This window comes from Gadus chalcogrammus, chromosome 7 (genome assembly GCF_026213295.1).
Source record: "Gadus chalcogrammus isolate NIFS_2021 chromosome 7, NIFS_Gcha_1.0, whole genome shotgun sequence".
NCBI classification, from domain to species: domain Eukaryota; kingdom Metazoa; phylum Chordata; class Actinopteri; order Gadiformes; family Gadidae; genus Gadus; species Gadus chalcogrammus.
In genome coordinates this window covers 28,497,752-28,517,821 of record NC_079418.1, presented here as the reverse complement: position 1 = coordinate 28,517,821, position 20,070 = coordinate 28,497,752, and the positions used below count along the sequence as shown (strand labels likewise).

The following is a 20,070-nucleotide window of genomic DNA, read 5'->3' as shown; positions in this document are numbered from 1 at the left end:
TTATTTTGTTGTCCACTAGATGGCGATGTCTATTTTATCTATTTTCCAAATTAGGTACAATCTCAAATAAGATAATAATTATATGCTACATTTTTAACAAGGGGGAGAGGTGTAATTAAACTGAAAGATAAACTGAAAGATTCATAATTTCAGCGTATATATAATGACGCATTATTTTGGACTTGCGAAAGTGACGATCACCTGACATACGTCACGTGACGAAAGGTTTCCCACATGACAAGAAGTCGAGAAGCCCGCAAACCAGTTGAACCTCCGATCCTCCACTGAGAATTCACGCAATGTTTTAGTGTGGGTTTCCATTTGTCCCTCAGTATGGCTTGTCCCGTGAAACCCCTTCAGTTGCACCTTATCCTTTTATTTGCACTATGGGACGTGTGTAGTATGATCAACTCTGGGATGCTTTTCCCTCGGGAGTCCTCATCACGGGAGATAAAGGAGCTGAACGGACTATGGAGCTTCAGAGCCGATCTTTCGCCCAATAGGAATCTTGGCTTTGAGCAAGCTTGGTATAAACGCCGCCTTGCAGAGGTAAAGTCATGTACAACTCAAATGCAGTCAGTAGTCAATGCAGCTCTACATACAAGTAACAAATCAACGGCAGGCAGTAGTGTTTACTTCAAGTTGTGTTGCTGTTATAATGACTCAATGTGTCATACGCCAGAATGGTTCCTGGCTGCACTTTGAGGCTGAACCAATAATTACAACTTCTCTACTCTCCCAACCGAACTCTGACCCTTTGATGTAGACTGGCCCAGTGCTGGACATGCCAGTTCCTGCCAGCTATAACGACATCACTCAGGACCCAAAGCTGAGAGATTTCATTGGCTGGGTGTGGTATGACCGAGAGGTTGTGGTACCCTCACGCTGGGTGGGGGATAAGAACATCAGGGTTGTGCTCCGTGTCGGAAGTGCACACTATTACTCCGTGGTGGTAGGTATCACACTTGGCCCACGCATCAAAACATCATTTTGGAACTGATGTGTGCTTTTGTTATGACTCAGTTTCCCCTCATGGATGGCTGAGCTATCCTCTCACATCCTTGAGGGGGAAGCTGAGTCATAACAAAAGCACAAATGCACTATCTGCATTTTGATTACTTGTCACTGTCTACTGCCCTTACTTTCACAGGAACTCATTTTAATAGGGGACGCTTTTATCTGAAACGTCTTCCCCAGGGTAGGGACGATCAAAGCTAATTCATAAACAAACCCTGAATCAACATCTCGGCTTTGCTCAGGAGGTAGAGCAGTTGTCTGTAACCGAGAGGTTGCTAGTTCAATCCCCAGCTCCTCCTAACTGATTGTTGATGTGTCCCTGAGCAAGACACTCAACCCTAACTGCTCCTGACGAACTGGCTGTCGTCTTGCATGGTTGACTCTGCGGTCGGTGTGTCAATGTGTGTATTAACCGATGTAAGTCGCTTTGGATAAAAGCGTCTGCCAAATGCCCTAATTGTAACATCTCTGTCTCAAGAATAAAAGCAAACGTTTATTTAAACATCTGTGACAAAGTAACAGACATTCAAATGATCGTACGCATCAACAAGAAAATTGAGTCTTCGGTCCATCCCCGCCGCAGTGGGTGAACGGGGTGAAGGTGACCGAGCACGATGGCGGCCATCTTCCCTTCGAGGCTGAGATCGGTGGCGTTCTCCGCGGGGATCCCACCGCGCCGTGCTGGATCACCATCGCCGTCAACAACACGCTGACGCTGCAGACCCTCCCCCCAGGAAACGTCCAGTACCTGAACGACCCCGCCAGGTGAGCACGTCACTTCCCTACACGTCACCTCTACGGGCGCACCAATCAGAACAGACCTCCGACGCGATAGGGTGGTGGTGTAGCGACCACGAGGGTGTTTCACTCCCAGCCGAAAGGTTCTTGGTTTGAATCCTAATGGCTGTCGGCATCCCTGAGCAAGATGCCTCAATGCTCAACAATGGCCTCATCATGTGTGCACCTTTCTTTTAATTGATTGAACCTTGTATACCAAAGGAGAGGGTATTAAACCGGTAATTTGTGTCACTTGTCGCACAGGTACCCCAAGGGCTACTTCGTGCAGAACACATACTTTGACTTCTTCAACTACGCTGGCATCCACCGCTCGGTGCTGCTGTACACCACCCCTCAGACCTACGTCAACGACATCACCGTGGTGACGGATTTCGCCGACGGCCTCGGTGAGTGAAGTAAAAATGGTCAAAGCGACGCTTGCGGTTACGTGCGCATGAGTATCCCGAATAGAGGATCCAGTGGTCTGTTTTTTAAACGGCATCCATGTGCAATTTAATCAAATTACTAATATCGTTTTGAAAAAGAAGAATTGCATATTTTGTGATTATGTGTTTTCAAAAAATTGCAGAACAACTGGATACATATTGGTACATGAGTTTCGTGTAAAAAAAATCTGTTTGACATTTTGTGTTTTTTCTAAAGTAGAAACTTCAAAGTTCTCAATCACAAAACTTTGCAAACCAAAAAGCCCCCCCAAAAAAGTGTATTTTTAGGAGAGAAATGCTGATTAATTGCATCATGTCAAACTCAAAAAAATAGTTAGAACATTTGGGATTTCAATATTGACCAAAATAATCGTGAGTGGTTTTTTTTCCATAATCGAGCAGCCCTAATCCATCGCCCTGTTTCCCTCCCTCTCCGGGTCCCAGGCGCCATCGCCTACGAAGTGGCCATGTCCGGCTCCGCCTCCTCCAATGCCAGCCTGAAGGTCACGCTGACGGACGGGGAGGGGCGCTGCGTGGCCACCGCCACGGGGCCCAAAGGCGTGCTGAAGGTGGTGGACGCCACGCTGTGGTGGCCCTACCTGATGCACGAGACGCCCGGCTTCCTCTACAACATGGAGGTGAGAGGCTGCGGGCGTTAGACGTAGGGACGGAGAGAGAGAGAGAGAGAGAGAGAGAGAGAGAGAGAGAGAGAGAGAGAGAGAGAGAGAGAGAGAGAGAGAGAGAGAGAGAGAGAGAGAGAGAGAGAGAGAGAGAGAGAGAGAGAGAGAGAGAGAGAGAGAGATTCACTCACACCGCGCTCTACCCGTTGAACCACCGGGGCGCCCCCCCTTCATAATGTAGTTTAACTATCCAATTGAATCAGTGGAATTCAGATTCTGTTTTTTTTACAATGGGGCCCAGTGCTTGAGTCCCTCAAGGTTTTGAATCCCTTTGCTATGTCGTAACCCAGCAACGATTGTACTGGAAAGTGAGGCAATGTGACTTAACTCTTACGCCACTAGGCAACCGGTGGGCTCAGCGTGTTTGATCTGCACACTGTCCATGTTAAGGAGCAGGTAGGGGTTGGGCCTCTTGCTCGGGCATGTCCACAGTTTTTCTGCGGACGTTGGGGGATCAATCAAAGTAGATTCTCTCAGTAGTCAAAGAGATTTAGGATCTTAGATTACTACATTTCCCGACCTGCTGCCCCAAGGCAAAGTATTTCGGAACATCGGTTGGCAAATATTTGTCCTTGCCAGATAAAACTTCCCTTCATGAGAAGCCTAGACTTAGTTTTGCTGTCCAGGCAATATCCTTTCCACGGTTATTCTACACAGGTTATCTCATATAATTGATTCTGTTCTCTCCAGATTTGGAAAATTCACAGGTTATTCAAGTTATTTATTGTGAATTAATCAAACTCGGACAGTATTACAACTATTGTTGAACATTGTTGTTTCAAACCATTTTATTCCCAAACCTTCATGCAGTCCTGAGTCTGCGCATCTATTTTGCATACAAATCTGCCTAAACTTCCACTAAACCCTTAATTACACCACAATGGAGACCAATCAGAGAGGGACAGCAGCCGTGACTTGTGCCCGTACTTGCAGGTTTGCCTGCAGGTGGCTAGCGCCAGAGGAGAAGTGCTGGAGGACCGGTACACCCTGCCGGTGGGGATCCGCACGGTGAAAGTCACCAGCACGCAGTTCCTCATCAACAACAAGCCCTTCTACTTCCACGGCGTCAACAAGCACGAGGACTCTGACGTGAGTGGCCACTAGGGGGCAGCAAAACGCCTGTTGAGCAGTATCGTTGAGTTGAGGCATCTATATCGACACCTATTTAATTGAAACTGCCATATTCTAATATGACAGTTTCCCATTTTTTTACACAGTCTACCCCCTACTATCCAACCAGTGCAGCTCAAAGGATCTTGCCGTGTCGAAAAACAAATAAAAAGGGTTAACCCTAATTAATTAAATAATTTTGGATCTGAAGCTAACGAGCTAGCTCTCTGTGTCCGCGGCAGATCCGCGGTAAAGGCTTCGACTGGCCGCTGGTGGTGAAGGACTTCAACCTGATGAAGTGGCTGGGCGCCAACTCGTTCCGCACCTCCCACTACCCCTACGACGAGGAGATCCTTCACATGTGCGACCGCCACGGCATCGTGGTCATCGACGAGAGCCCCGGCGTGGGCATCAGGGACATGTATGTAACCATGGCGACGCCCCCCCCCCCCCATTCCTCAGACCTTTTATTGTTCTCCTGGGGTGGGCTACCGGCTTACCGGCTCCACTCAGTTCTTCCAACGGAAAAAGGGGCGGGGTCCCGACCACACTTCAAAGGGTCATGACTTCAGTCCGATGCTAAATGTCACGCACACAGCGTTGAAGGTTCACCCCTCTCGACACTGAAACAACGGTGAACTGCAGCCTCGTTTTCAATGCTTGGCGGCCCTAGACGCTTGGCTAGACGTGGGCAGTCTTTGAATGGGTCGGCTTGGCTCAGGAGGAGGTAGAGCGGGTTGACTTGTAACCAGAAGGTTGCTAGTTCGATCCCCGGCTCCTCCGAGCTGATGTCGAGGTGTCCCTGAGCAGGACACCTCACCCTTATTGCTCCCGACGAGCCGTCTGTCGCCTTGCGTGGTTGACTCTGCCGTCGGTGTGTGAAGGTCTGCATTAAGTCGCTTTGGATAAAGCCGTCTGCTAAATTCCCTAAATATCAATGTAAATACAATGGACATTGGGAAGCGAACCAGCTCGACACCACACGGTTCTGCCCATCTGGAATAGTGGTTGTGTTTTAAAACCTTCAGCGTAAAACCAGCGTTTCTGGTTCGGGGGTGCGGGGAGCAGAACGACCTGTTCAGATATTTGAAGTATTCAGTGTTGTTGTTCTTTTTTTGTTCCGGATGGTTCTCTAGTCGTAGCTTTGGCAACGCCTCGCTGGCCCACCACCTGGATGTGATGGGGGAGCTGGTGACGCGCGACAAGAACCACCCCTCCGTGGTCATGTGGTCCGTGGCCAACGAGCCGGCGTCCGAGATGCCCCCTGCCGGCCTCTACTTTGAGTGAGTTCCCCCCGAGGACGCCCTATGAGCCAGATCCCCCCCCCCACCAAACCCCCCAAAGGCCATAGATTTATGTGTTCTTCTGAGTTGGCCCAGACAAACGGGAACACAGATGCACACCTGTGTGTGTGTGTGTGTGTGTGTGTGTGTGTGTGTGTGTGTGTGTGTGTGTGTGTGTGTGTGTGTGTGTGTGTGTGTGTGTGTGTGTGTGTGTGTGTGTGTGTGTGTGTGTGTGTGTGTGTGTGTGTGTGTTATTTTTTAAAAAATGGGTTAGAGAAGCGATAAGAGAAAAAGTGTGTGTGTCGGAGCCTCTCCCTCTACTCGCGTTGTGGAATGCAGTCAAACCGGTTTGGGCCTGGGCCGTAGGTAGACTGACCGATTCCGATTTATAACTGATCATTAATACTGATGGGTAACGGTTGATTTTAATACGCCAGGTTAAGGCGGGTTAATGAGGGCTTTAGCTCATATACTTTATGAGCTTAAGCCCTTCTGTCTGTCATGTGATGTAATCTTACTCATGTGTTAACCCTTTCTGTTTTTCTGTGTAATAGGTGGGTATATATATTCAGTAGATTTATGTGTATGTGTTTCCTAACACAAATAAATACACAATAATAATCATCATACATATCATTATCAACAGTGTGTTGGATGTGAATACGTTTTCATTATCATGACCTTTATGATTGGTACAGAGCTAGCCACCTGATTAACTTCATCAATGTAACAAACCCTTATGGCCTGACCGACCCTTTGTCCCCCAGGACGGTGATCGCTCACACCAAGGCCCTGGATCCCACCCGACCGGTCACCTACGTTACTAACGGCAACTACGCCCGGGACAAAGGGGTGAGGTCTCCGGTCTTCTCCCAGCTGTCTGCCTCAGTCTCCTCGCATCCTGCCCTCTGAGGCATCTGTTTTAAATAGTTCAGGAGAACGCCTGAAAAGCTTATCGTGCATTCCTACCCTTCCTCCCTCCTCGGTGAGAACGGGCTCTCCACTCTCTCTTCTAACAGATGAACCTCTTTTTAACCGTAGCATTCTTTATAAACAAGGTATTTTGATGCTTTTTTAGGCACCCTGGCATCTTCTTATATTAATTAAAACGTTATTTAAAGTACACGCCTTATGCCTTGAATTATTTCAATTTGTTGTTTTACTTTCCTGATTAATTATGCATTGTGATGTTAAATATCCAAGCAGTTAATCTTGGTTTGGTATGGGGTATGGAGTAGAAGCAGAACAACTGCTATCATTTAACATTTATTGACATGCAATAGTAGCAGACTAGAGGAAAGCAGTCAAATGTATCTAAGTTCAATGTGTGTGTGTGTGTGACACACACACACATTGAACTTAGATACATTTGACTGTACCGACAGACAGACAGACAGAGTTCAGATACAGCATATGCAGTGAGTGTAGTAATGCATTGACAAGTCCTGTAACCGTGGTTCTCTCTGTCTCACGCAAAATGTGCGGATGCCTAGTAGTGTTTAGTACAAAACGTACTTGCGTGTGTTAATCAACGATATCCTTATTTTCAAGGGCTTTAATGTCTGATCGATGAACAGATCCGGGCATATTGCCTATATATATTCCCCCTACATCCGTGGCTATTCCTAAAACGTTCCCGCCATCCCACTCTAGTAGTTTGGAAAATCGGCGGCACTAAATCCACCAACCCTTAGAGCAGTTTGGACCACCACTGTGACACCTGTCTCGTCCAATAGGAGCCCTCGTTCTGCAGCGTGTCATGAAGTCCTGTGTCCTCTCTCTTAGGCCCCCTTTGTGGACGTCATCTGCGTGAACAGCTACCTGTCCTGGTACCACGACCCCGGCGCGCTGGACGTCATCTCCCTGCAGCTCAACACGCAGTTCGAGGAGTGGTACGGAAAGTACAAGAAGCCCATCATCCAGAGTGAATACGGAGCCGACGTGGTCCCAGGACTCCACAGTGTGAGGTTACACACACACACACACACACACACACACACACACACACACACACACACACACACACACACACACACACACACACACACACACACACACACACACACACACACACACACACACACACACACACACACACACACACAATCCGTCTCGTTGCTGTGTGACTCTTAAAGCTAATAGCATTTGTTTTATTCACTAAAATGAATAATGATTTTAGCAACTGAAAGTCCAAAGGTCTGTGCAGATGGCCGACTCATTGTCAAGCATAACTGATTATTTGGCATTTGTTCAGTCAAAACCTAACAGGCATACTTTTAAATATGTTAACAATATGTTCACAGCGGTAGAATTAGGGCAAGTTTTCCCCGTTTGGTGTGAAACAATGTAAACCAGTTGTTTCCGTGGTACCGGTTGTTACCGAATCGTGTGTTGCCCCTACCTGCATCTCAAAGACATGCATCCAAGTGGTTTCTGTGAGTGGCTTTTAAAGGGGACATATTATACCACCACGTGTGAGAGTGACACGCCCACTTGTGATGTCAGAAGAGACCGATTTTCAAAACGGCTTGTACCGGCTAATCGTACTCACACCAGGTGGTATAATATGTCCCTTTTGAGTAAACGACAGCGCCCACTTAAGGTCTGAACCTCGTGCTCTGGTTCTCTGCCCCCCTGCAGGACCCCCCCGTGATGTTCAGTGAGGAGTACCAGGTCATGGTCCTGCGGAGCTACCACGAGGTCTTCGACCAGAAACGCAAGCAGTACGTCATCGGGGAGCTCATCTGGAACTTTGCAGACTTCATGACAGCACAAGGTGACGTACTCAAGAGACGGGGCCTGTGGGTTAGGACACGCATGCCTTCTGTCGCCGGTTCTGGTTTTTATAAGAGTTATTTTGGCATTTTTATGCTTTATGATAGTGTGGTGGTTTCACGAGGAAGTCACGCAGTGGCGATGACTGGCGGTGTGCAAAAGGAGCGTGTGTTGCGTGCCAAGAGAGGCCGAGAGCAAACGGCTGTCACGCAACCACTCGGGTCTCCAGGCGTCGTCATGGGTTACTGTCAGACGATTAGTTAAAATATCTGAATATCTGTTGGGCGTGGCCACCTAGATGTCTGTGGGATAGATGAGTAAGTAAGTAAGACTTTATTGTCGTTGGCACATGTCCAGTCCAAGAAACATAAAAAGACAGCGTGGGGAAACAGGACGGAGAAGACTGTCGGGCCGCGTGTGCTCCCTCATTATTAGATAAGAAAAGGAAAACAAGGGGGAAAAAAAAAGGTAATTCCCAAACTAGGCTCCTCTAAGGGGGGCACAGTGTAGGGATTAGGAAAAAGAACACCTCAGCACATAAGCAACATATTAAAAACATCACAAACACATGTGGGAGGGGGGGAAGGGTGTCGGGGAGGGGAGGTGTCCCAGCTCAGACACCGGGGGGAGGACGCAGCCAGCGGGCGCGTCGCGTCCCTCGCGGCGTACTGTACTGTGACGAGGGAAGGAGAGGGGGAGGGAGTCCAGAAGGCGTTGAGTCCAGGGGGTATGTTGATCTGTCCCTTGGTGTTATGTTGATCTGTCCCTTGGTGTTATGTTGATCTGTCCCTTGGTGTTATGTTGGTCTGTCCCTTGGTGTTATGTTGGTCTGTCCCTTGGTGTTATGTTGATCTGTCCCTTGGTGTTATGTTGATCTGTCCCTTGGTGTTATGTTGGTCTGTCCCTTGGTGTTATGTTGATCTGTCCCTTGGTGTTATGTTGGTCTGTCCCTTGGTGTTATGTTGGTCTGTCCCTTGGTGTTATGTTGATCTGTCCCTTGGTGTTATGTTGATCTGTCCCTTGGTGTTATGTTGGTCTGTCCCTTGGTGTTATGTTGATCTGTCCCTTGGTGTTATGTTGGTCTGTCCCTTGGTGTTATGTTGGTCTGTCCCTTGGTGTTATGTTGATCTGTCCCTTGGTGTTATGTTGATCTGTCCCTTGGTGTTATGTTGATCTGTCCCTTGGTGTTATGTTGATCTGTCCCTTGGTGTTATGTTGATCTGTCCCTTGGTGTTATGTTGATCTGTCCCTTGGTGTTATGTTGATCTGTCCCTTGGTGTTATGTTGATCTGTCCCTTCATGTTATGCGTGGTTGTCTGTTGTTTGGTCCGTAGGGGTGACCCGAGTGGTGGGCAACAAGAAGGGCATCTTCACCCGGCAGAGGCAGCCCAAAGCGGGGGCCTACACCCTGAGGGAGAGGTACTGGAGGATAGCCAACGAAACGGGCCTGCTCCCTCCCTGGACCAAGTACCCCTGTTCACAGCTGCGGTCCCCCTAGCGCCAGGCTTTGATTCCTGGGGTGCGTTACTAGGCGGGCGGCGGCGGCGGCCATATTGTTTCAGTTGAGGAGCCTTCGGGAACCACTTTTAATACATCTGTGTACCGTTTCAATTAATTCTGGAAACTGAATGTTTGTGTTGATTCGAGGTTTCGTAACATTTTCTACACTTTAATTTTTTTGCTGGACAATCAATGTTTTTAGGAACATTTTATGTCGGATGATTGTGGTCCTCTAAATACGTGATAGTATATGGCTACAATGTTGTGAACCGTATGCTTTAGTGAGTCACTTTTCCACACTCGCACACTAAAAATACCCTGTGGTGACTGTAATTCTATTAATAGCCAAAGGGATGGACAAAGGGTTAACCTATGATCTGTCATAGGGAAGACATGCTACACTAAGGTAGGAGTTAGGTTACGAATGTAGAATTTCTGTGTGGGGGGGGTCAATCCTTTTTATTGGTCAGAATTTTATCGGGCATTCCCAGACATCTATTTTATCAAAGATGTATTTTTCTATTATTCCATATTGCTGAATATTGTTCGATTTATAACAAAGAGTGCCTCTTTATTTTGTGTTCCAATTGACTAAATCTAACTCAGCTGTCGTCACTTTGGTTTGGTTCAGTGACCTTTGACCTCAGGTGAATATATTGTGCTTTGTTCCGGTTGCTGGTTAACTTTTCAACCAACCCGATAAAGAGAATAAGAGCTTGTTTCCACCTTCCTTCATCTTCTCCCTGACTCGTTAATCCCTTTATCGTCTGTGGACCTCGCTAAGTGCAATAAATTAGACTTTGTTACAGCCTGAATCGCTTTGTTTTTCAGGGATTAAACGGGTTTCATATGGGTCAAAGATGTTCTACTTGGTTGTGAGTACAGTATAGTAACTTACGCAATAGATTTTGACGAATGTCTGGCACAAAGCATTTGTATGTTTTTAATAAAAATGTGTATTAAGTGATACTTTTTTGTACTCAATGTTTGAATTAAGTTAGTTTACTGTGACTGATCACTACCATTGTCCTGAATTCATCAAAGACTTAAACCCAAAAACGTTCTGCAATAATCCAAACTACACCAGTTAATTTCAATCTACAAGATCTATAGAACTTAATGTGTTTTAATGTTATAGTTAAGTCCTATGAGCAAAAGTTAAACACTTAAAAACAAAGGCTTTAACCATTCGCCCTCATCAACTGCCAATTAAATAACGTACGTTTCGGTTAAAAATAACAAGAGGTTGTTTTAGAGGGAATGTTTAATGGTAGATCGTTTCCACATGACATGACACAATTAAAAAGCTAACGCGACAGCCGCATCAACTTTTGTTTTTGACTGATTCCCTGTGAAGTAAATGGTTTAATCAGATTGTTTGTCCTCCCCCCTCCTACCATTCTTGTAACACTTTTCCATGTAAGAAAATACAGCATTTTTAAAACATATTTGGCAAATACAGAAGCAAACCTAAATAAGTTTTCCTCCAAAATAAATTTAATACAAATTGTATGCTGACTCATCTCTTGCCCTCTGTCCCTCTCTCCTAGGTAACGAAAATCACCAATAATGTTAACAGTCTATAAAGATAAAGGGAACAAACAATGGGAGAATAACATTACAATCATGTCATTTCAACAGATAGTGTACTAGCTATTAAAACGCATCCTGGCTAGAAATGTTAAACAAAAATAAAACTGGACAAAATAGTGGAATTAAGTTATTAAAAAAAAAAGAGAGGGGATTCAAAAGGGTCCATGATTCATAAGGTTTATCTGGGCATCTGGTTGCTTTGTGGGATATTGACGTTCGATTCTGGGAATAATTTATCAGATTACATTTTAAGCAAGGCATGGGATGTGTGCCCTTTGCAGTCGTCATTCTTATTTATACTTTTTTTTTTTTTTTACAAGGCTTTTTCTGTTGCTCTTCTTTGGCTCGGGGCCCAGTATTCAAACAGAAGGCACTTCTGATGGCATTGGTTATGCAACAGACATGGCAGTTAATATACCTCAGGGCCTAACTCAATACTTGGGGAAATCCAATCCTACTGGGATTCGCGAGAGGTTGTGATTTGTACTTTTGATTCGGTTTTTTGGCGTGAACCGTGCTCAAGACATCAATTTGAAGTCTTGTCTAGCCAAGCAACATTCGGTACGCTTTACATTAGGCCACAATGTGTGCGCTCTCACTAGAGTTGACACTACACCGAAATGATTCACGAGGATGACAAGAGTTTTCTGAAATTGCCCAACTTCAATGTAACATGTTGAACATTTGACCCATTTCTATGAACCTCAGGGTTTGACCTGCCTCGGATGTGAACGAACTGGCTTTTCACAGATGTGGGAACAATTATGAGTGCGCGTGTGTTAACAGGATCTCATGGAGTAATCTGCTAAACACACACACATATATTCTCCTCACGGCCTTGTTCAAAACAGATCACTTTGGGCCGATTCCAACACTGTCGGCCCACAAAGTGTCCCACGCATAGCTCGAAGCATTCAGAATAAAGTATCAGTAGAGTACAGTGAGCATTTACCATCTCTTAATCAGTCACAGAAAATAAAAGAGAAATGCTTTTTATGACATACACATCAACGGACAGGGAGTTCTTCAACAGGTTGGTAACCTGAACCTCAAATACCCAAACATGTGGGTGTGTATGTCCATTGGTCAACACAGCACATGGGCCTTTGCACACAGTACCACATGGTCCAATGCATGAGATGTTGACAAAGTCAAAAAGAACAAGAGTTGAGGTTCTATTGGCTTAACATTTTGGAGGAAAATACTGAAGTGCTATAGCAAGACCGAATCCCGACCTGTGCTCTCGAAGTCCCGATCCATCCCTCTGGAAACATTCGGGGAGTTGGGACGACATGCTGAAGAATATCGGCGACAAGACATAAAAAACAACTCGTCGTGCCCAGGCGAGGGCCGTTCAAAACTCCACTTTATTCCAAATCCAACGCCGCTGATTTCACAAGAGGGCTCTGCTATGATGTCATACCGTCCCTTTTTTATATCGATGACGAATGCTAAAATATTAATTTTAACATGCGACTACAGAGAACCATAATCCCGTGTTGAATGTGCAAGTGAACAGTACCGATGTCAGCCATCAGGCCCTGTAGGCCTTTTATCAGTAGACCCTTCATCAGTAAACCCTTCTTCCTTCATCACTTTGACCCTTGAGCAAATAATCGCCTACACACATCGCCGCCTCACTGGAATAGCACCCATTTGGGGCTGGGGGGGTGGGAGGGGGTAAAAAATATATCAATAAAGCCGCATTGTATTTTCCCAATGGATTCATTATAGCCCAGACCTGTCATTCAATCAATGAGGAACAAAGAAAAACGGTGTTACACGATAACAAACCTCCATTCCAAAAAAAAACACAAAAAGAAAGAAAACAACGACTGGTCTTTCACCCCCTCTTCGCTCCTTTAGGCACATAAGTCTTTGTGGATGCCACGTGTGTCGTGGTCAGGAATGCTTTCAACACGAGAACAAAAAACCACGAGAAATAAATAGAAACAAGCGATGACGCGGTCATGGAACCTATAGTGTTTCGAACACGCCTTCTCTCGCCGATGGCTTCTGAGAGCAGAGTAGACTAGACAGTGACCACTTGTACAACGAATAAATCCACACACACAGACTCTCTCTCACACACACACAAACACACACACACATTCTCACCAACAGACATACACACCCACATACACACACTTCTAAATACCATGCCTGACCTGGACTGCAGGAGAAGAGACGTTCCACAGAAACACCAAAGCGTTTCTACAGACCCAACGACGAACCCAAACAGCGAGACCTCCACCGCAGCGGCATGTTGTTCATGTTGTCTTTGTTAAAAAATAAAAAACAAAAAGGAACCGGCTAGGTCAACACTAAACCACAATCTAGCTTGAAATATTGCTCAGCAGCTATATATACACACAGTTGCATTAAACAAAAAAACCAAAAGAAATTAAAACAACGATCTGACCTACAGTTTCTCCCATTCTCCCATGGTTTAGTTATAGTGGTCCTCCTCAAACAGAACGTGCCTTTAAGTGTAAACAGGGGAGGAGGTAGCGGGGGGGGGGGGGGGGGTGGAGGGGTAGGGAGGGAGGGGAAACATAAAGGATGGTGAATGTTGTTCAACGCCTCTCCGGTCCACCGTGCCCCCACCTGGTACCTGCACCCCACGCCGGTGGCGAAGGGCGGGTTTTTACCCCCCCCCCCCCCCCCGCCTGGAGGGGCTCGTCAGGAAGATCTACCAGTACAGTGTTAGGACCTTCCGACCTCTGTCCGTTTCAAGTAAGCCCCGTCCTTCGCTTTTCTCGTCCAGTCTTCCGTTTTTTGATCCTCTTTCGTTGGTTGTTCAGAGAGTTGAGGGCCTCCGTGTCGAGGTCCGGTTACGGCCGTGTTGGAAGCAGCTTGTTCGAACTGGATGCACGTCACAGAACACGATTGCTGGCCCCGAACCTTTAAAGTGAGTGTAGAATGATTGACGAAACAGAACCGAAAAAATAACCCAGAAAAAAAAAAAATCAAAAGAAAAAACGAAAACCGGAAAAATAAGTGTTTCACAGATAGATCCTTCCGTGTTCTGTGATCAACATTGTCGGGCCAAACTGTAATTTTTTTTTAAAGAGAATTTTTCGTTTTTTTTTTCGTTTTTTTTTAATGGAACACACAGCAGAATAAACATCGTTTTGGAAGCAAGGTCTCCTGGCGGCAAGTCAAATGTTCAGAGGTCACATCACTTTTTTGTAACTTTTTTCTCTCCCTCTCTCTTTCTCTTTCTCGTTCTCGTTCTCTTTCTCTTTCACACATCCACGCAACTTAGTCCTGCTTGACCGGGAGCTGTTGTTTCCAAGCCTCGTTCAAGTACACCAGGCGCTTGTAGTTGAGGAGAAAGAGAATGAAGTTCAGCACGTACGTGGTCACGCAGATGACGCAAAAGTCCTCCAGGACAAAGTAGAGGATGTATCCCAGGTACATGGAGCCCATGACCGACAGGATGGACGTGGTCATGAGGATGAGGGCCGCCATTGCGCTGACCGTCATTCCTGGAGCGGGGAAAACAAAAACAAAGTGAGGCTTTGAGTCGAGGAGCGACCGGGAGACTGAATGACCGCTAGGTGCCAAACAGTCCCAAATAAGTAAATGGACTGTAAATTAACTGGATTTACACAGCGCTTTTTCTACCTCAAATAGCTTTGAAGTGAGTGGCTCACATTCACCCATTCATGGAGCTTGGGGAGACACCAGAAGTGGATTTTTTTTTACATTTTCTAAAGACTTATAATTTGACGACAAATACGTGAACGATTATTTGCTTATAAGGCAACTCTTGGTCAGTAATGTCTAACAAATTCGATGATGTTGTCAATCATGCAAGAGAGCAGCCAGTCACGGCGGGTGAGGTTAGGGTGAGGCTTCAGGGACACCTCGACCTGCTGGCTTCTCCTAGCTTACTACTGGTTGCTAGACAACCTGCTCAACCCCCTTGAGCTACAGCCACAATTGGCTTTAGAAGTGACTTCTGAAGCCACAAGTATCTTAAGAAGTGACTTCTGAAGCCAATTATTTCAGGAGGTGGAAACGCCCAATTCTATTGTCCCGTTTATAGATCTCCACTTTAACCAGTACAGTGTTTGGTACAACAGTGAGATAACTTAATGACAGAGCTTTTGGAGACCCGAAGACAAACCACATGTCGATAACACACAGCGTTAGGAAACAAGGTCACATCCATTCATAATAAAAATAATCACTATGTCGTTTCTTAGATAGTCCGATGACCTCTGAGACTATCGACTCTTATCGACCTTTCGAGGAAAATAGGATCCTTTTCTGAACCAAGATATCGTTCTCTCGACCGTAGGAACCACCGTCAGATTGTGAATGTGACCTTCTGTTTCCAAGTAAAAACTCACTTTGAAGTCTTCGGGATTAGTGCGCATAAGGGCTGGCACAGACACACATGCCTATTCTAAATCAAATCCAAATACTTACCACAAAAACCTAGCCTTGAAGTAAACCGATTTGGACCCGTTATTGAACTAACTGTGATACACTGTGAATTTGTTATGGGCTATCTACTTGGAACTTCTTCGGAAAGCCATTTTTTCACTTGAAGGCCAGCCTATCACATGAGGACCAATCGCAAGAGACACCCTCTTTGTTAAGTTCGTCAGGCTGTGCCCACCAGTTCAAATTGATAAGCAATACATCACAGATCGGGAATATAAAACCACAGAGACCTGTGGCGGTTATTATTGCTGTTCCAACCGCTCCTTACCCAAGAGTGAGGGCACTGCCATAAAATGTAGATTGACTTTATATTTTCCCTTTATATCTGTTGGCCTGTCTCATCCGCAGCTTAACTAAGAAGGACTATATTTTATTATGTTTGGGGGGTTAATGATTGAACCTGCAGTTTAAAAGTGAGATATCCCGTCGTTATTACTGCATAAGGATGCAGGGAGACAATGCAAATTCCTACATTTGAATGGTGGAGATGCTAACAGCTAGCATGGCAGTTTACTGGGTTGCTATTGTGCTGGTCCAGTGAGCGCTGGTGCTACGTGCTATGGCTAAAAGAGCCTCTTGTTCTGCACGAGCACCAGGTGGCCAGGCTTGCCCACAGGCCCAGTCAGCAGGCTGTCATATCAGGCCAGCATGACTGATTCAGCACTATCTCCAAGGAGTCGGGAGGAACAATTGTTGGGTAAACAATATGAAATGACATCATAGGAAGCAGACACAATAAGAGTTAATATGTCCTTTGATTGCATGACTGTACACAATCACTTCCTCAAGGGCTCAGGGTCTTATCCCAGAGTTGTTTCCTTTACCAGGAGACACCTGTCGTACGATTAAACTTAAAAGCCGAGCCCCACAGCATTTTTAACTACTTCATGCTAGCCGTAAACAAATTTACGCCGGCCATAAACCAGTTGACGTTAGTCCTGACAAGTTGACGTCAGTCGTGAACGAGTCTACAACAGCCGTGAACTAGCTTACATTAGTCGTGAAGTTAACTAGCGTCCTTCGGTTGTCAACAAGTGGCCGAATACTGAAGGGAGCATCATAGGGACTCATCCTTGTCCCAGCCCAGGGCTGTTATCATGTTAAACAGAAGCTGTGTGCAGTGGAAGGTTCTCCACTCACACCCACTTAACTAGCACTGGGCCGCGCCTCATTCAGCACTTTTTTGCCGTAAAATCCAAAATATGAGGAAGTATCTATGAACGTCATGACGAGAATTGGGTGATGGTTGAAACACATGAAAGAGTTCCTTGTGGTTGAGATTAGGTCATATGCAGCAGTCGTGGTGGTGGTGGTGGTGGCGGTGGTGAGGGGGACGAGAGGGTGCTGAGTCAGCACTGCTACTTGAGCTCCATGACTGTAGACCGGCGACGTGTCACCTTAAGCCTTGGCTTCCCAACCGGCCGAGGAGGGCCTTACCAAGTAAAAGCTGAAAAGCGTAAAAGCAGATCCCGTAGACGCTGTTGGGCTGGTTCAGCGCGCTGTCGTTCCCGAAGATGGAGCCCAGGAGCCCGAAGCCTCGTCCCCATCTAGACCGGCGAGAGGAAAACAAAAACATACAGGATACCGCACAAGTCTGTTATAACGTATCTGGGGAACATAGTATGGGGAGCAACAATAAGACAGATGTTGGGTTAACACCCCAAGAGCCTCGACAAAAATCACGCCCAGGCTTATTTGAGGCATGCATACAGTTGGGAGCCATGCATGTTTTAAACATGATTTATACATGTTTTAAACATGATGCGTTCTGTAATTTAAAAACAGCCAAGTCTGAGGGTTTCCAACGACTAAATTAAGCAGGACCTTGTATAATAAACCACCTTAGCTGACAAATGCGATTCTCCAAGGTGCACGAGAGGTGATGAATGGCATGAATGGCTAGTCCAGCAAGTGACCTTGCAGGCCAACAGTACGGCGCGGCGCCACACAACCCCTTCTCTGCTTGATGGTATCAATATGCCAAATGGGTCAAACACAATTAGACCCTGTGACCTATTTAGACAGAGGTTGTGGACATTGTTTTGCCTATTCCGGCGTAGGTCTTTCTATAGTGGTGGATCTATAATAAAAAACTGTCTGACTTGCTGTAACTTGATCAGTTTCACATCCAAACATTATATTGAGGCAACCCGAAACCTGTTTGTTGACTAGGGATGATAAATCACATCAGCCTTGTTTCTACACCTTTAGGATCATTTGGGTAAACTCATAAGATTTAATCGAAACCAAGAGGTCCAGCACATTTAACAAATTTAAGGTGAAGCTCAGGAGGTCTGTAATAGACTGGCAGACAGAGAAGGTCAGGTGCCACCTGCACATCTGGACTGTTCAGATTCTAGTTAAGCTAGAATTGCCTGTCTGACAGAAAGGAATTATAGGTATCTATTATTGTGTATTGGGAATGGGCGTGGGAAGACTTATAATCCCTTTAAAAAGCTGTCAGTTGTTCGGTGTCATAGTTTCTGCCTAAAACAATGAAGACAATGCATATGCTATCGCAGAGACGTTCGCTCATCTTGCCAATTTGAGGTTCAAGATCTCCACTAAAATGAGAGCTCACCAATTTTGCAAACTGTGTGGAAGACTTGGTTGGCAGTTAACCCCTCCGAAATAATCATTACAAGTTTTATAATCACTCGTTCAACTTCCCTGAGTTTAAACACTTCTCTAATTGTGACGTTTGCTCTGTCATCCTCATTAACACTCGAAGGGATCCTTCAACTATTGAATCACAGGGGTATCCTCGATTGTATAAGTCACCATTGCAATTTATATAGCTCATCTATATATAAAAGAACACAATCCAAAGCTCAACGGTGAAAAGCCAAAAAGCTAGTAACAGGTATGCAATTATTCCTTTTTAGAAGTGAATAGCTGCCTGTGACTGTACCAAACCATACTTTCACAGCCAGCAGTCGCCGCACTGTTACATCGTTATATCGGCAATAATGGAGAAGTGTTTGCCCCGATGTTGGAGAGAGATTAGTCAGCTGGGGCTGACTTCATTATCTTTCTAACGAGGTTATCTCGCAAAGTAACCCACAACGTTGTCAGATGCATTGCGTTGGGTATATAAGCTAGTACGGTTAGCTTGATTATGCTAGCTAGACCATAGTTAAATGAATCGCCGGCTAGATCGTGGTGCTGCACACCCTTTTTCTCCCCCGTTGTATTCCTCCAACAGTTACAGTGTTGGTATCAGGGGCTACGATTCACCATCAGCTTCAGCCACGAATGGGTTTTGCACAATGGATCTGACAGCCCTTCCCAAAACGCCAGCGAGCAGCAGCAGCAGCAGCAGCAGCAGCAGCATCTCTGAGCGCCACTCCAGACCCCGCTCGGTGAATTCAAATTACCTTGAGGTGAACACTTTGGAACAGCTGATGGAAGTACTGACGTCGCAGATCGCCTGATAGCTCGCATCCCTAGCCTTTTCCCTTTCCACGTGGAAGGCGTATAAAGACAATACGATGCCTAGTAGACATACGAGGAGCCGGGCTATTCTCTCCCATCGAGGGGTGGACACTCTCAGGACGGGCGCCGCCATCATTCTCTGGCCTAGATGGAGACACGCACACGAAGCTCTCTGGCTGTCGGGTTGAGTTGCGACGTGGAGAAGCGTCAGAACGCGCCACACCATTATGGGCGTGTCGCGTTTTTTTTTTTTGCTTTTTTATATCGCGCTCATTTTAATAAATACAAATTATGTGTGGGGCACATAAGTGATCCGCGAACGTGTGGAATGCAGCTACGCCCAGGCTTTTATTTATGAGCGCATAAACCAGCCAGAATGTGCAGATTTGCTGGCGAATGCTGTCTTTTGTTTTTAGCACAGCATTGCACAGTCAACTGCTGGAACGCCCCTCTTTAAACCTACTGCTTCATTTCCCCCGCAAATCATCCAAGCAGTGAGAGTTCTGGCTTCATTCATTGTAATAATAAAAACACCACAAAAAAAAACTATTGAGTTTCCTTGATGGCGTTTCACAGGTAGACGTGTTGCCATAAAGCCCTTATATGATGGAAGAAACAATATGCATATGTATTGCCTATTGAATTGAAGCTCGGTGTTTCAGGTTATTGTTAAGATTGTTTCGGCAGGTTTTCAATAACTGGGTAACTGTTGCATGGATGCGTCGTCTATGTCGTCGCAGCAGTGATCATGTGACTGGATGGATATAAACACTGGGTGACATCATCTGTTTACTTGCTGTCTGGAATTCATCTGGACAACTGCGGTCTGCTGCAATTCTCTCCTCATGGCGACCGATATTGAACACCTGGCTTCCTTTGAAGAAGCACACTATGATCAATACGAATATTACAACCTCGTGGAATACTCCTGTCATGCTCGGGGTAAAGGGAGAACAAAGAAGGAAATAGAGCTGAACACGAATCGCCATTGCCCTG

The 20,070-nt window shown here is 45.8% G+C and overlaps 2 protein-coding genes across 2 annotated transcripts; one reads left to right on the top strand and one right to left on the bottom strand.

Annotated features, from left to right (window-relative positions):
• The first annotated feature begins 203 nt into the window (after positions 1-203).
• Positions 204-11,160, top strand: gusb (glucuronidase, beta). Its single transcript, XM_056595343.1, has 12 exons — positions 204-549; positions 767-952; positions 1,601-1,782; positions 2,059-2,201; positions 2,685-2,878; positions 3,854-4,009; positions 4,273-4,451; positions 5,167-5,313; positions 6,081-6,165; positions 7,099-7,275; positions 7,954-8,089; positions 9,423-11,160. The coding sequence occupies exons 1-12, from the start codon at positions 334-336 to the stop codon at positions 9,584-9,586; spliced, it is 1,965 nt and encodes a 654-aa protein (XP_056451318.1). The 5' UTR covers positions 204-333; the 3' UTR covers positions 9,587-11,160.
• Positions 11,161-14,389: 3,229 nt separating this feature from the next.
• vkorc1l1 (vitamin K epoxide reductase complex, subunit 1-like 1) lies at positions 14,390-19,339 on the bottom strand. The gene is made up of 3 exons (XM_056595341.1): positions 19,017-19,339; positions 17,077-17,186; positions 14,390-14,672 (listed from the first exon to the last, which is right to left on the bottom strand). The coding sequence occupies exons 1-3, from the start codon at positions 19,298-19,300 to the stop codon at positions 14,446-14,448; spliced, it is 621 nt and encodes a 206-aa protein (XP_056451316.1). The 5' UTR covers positions 19,301-19,339; the 3' UTR covers positions 14,390-14,445.
• Positions 19,340-20,070: the final 731 nt, after the last annotated feature.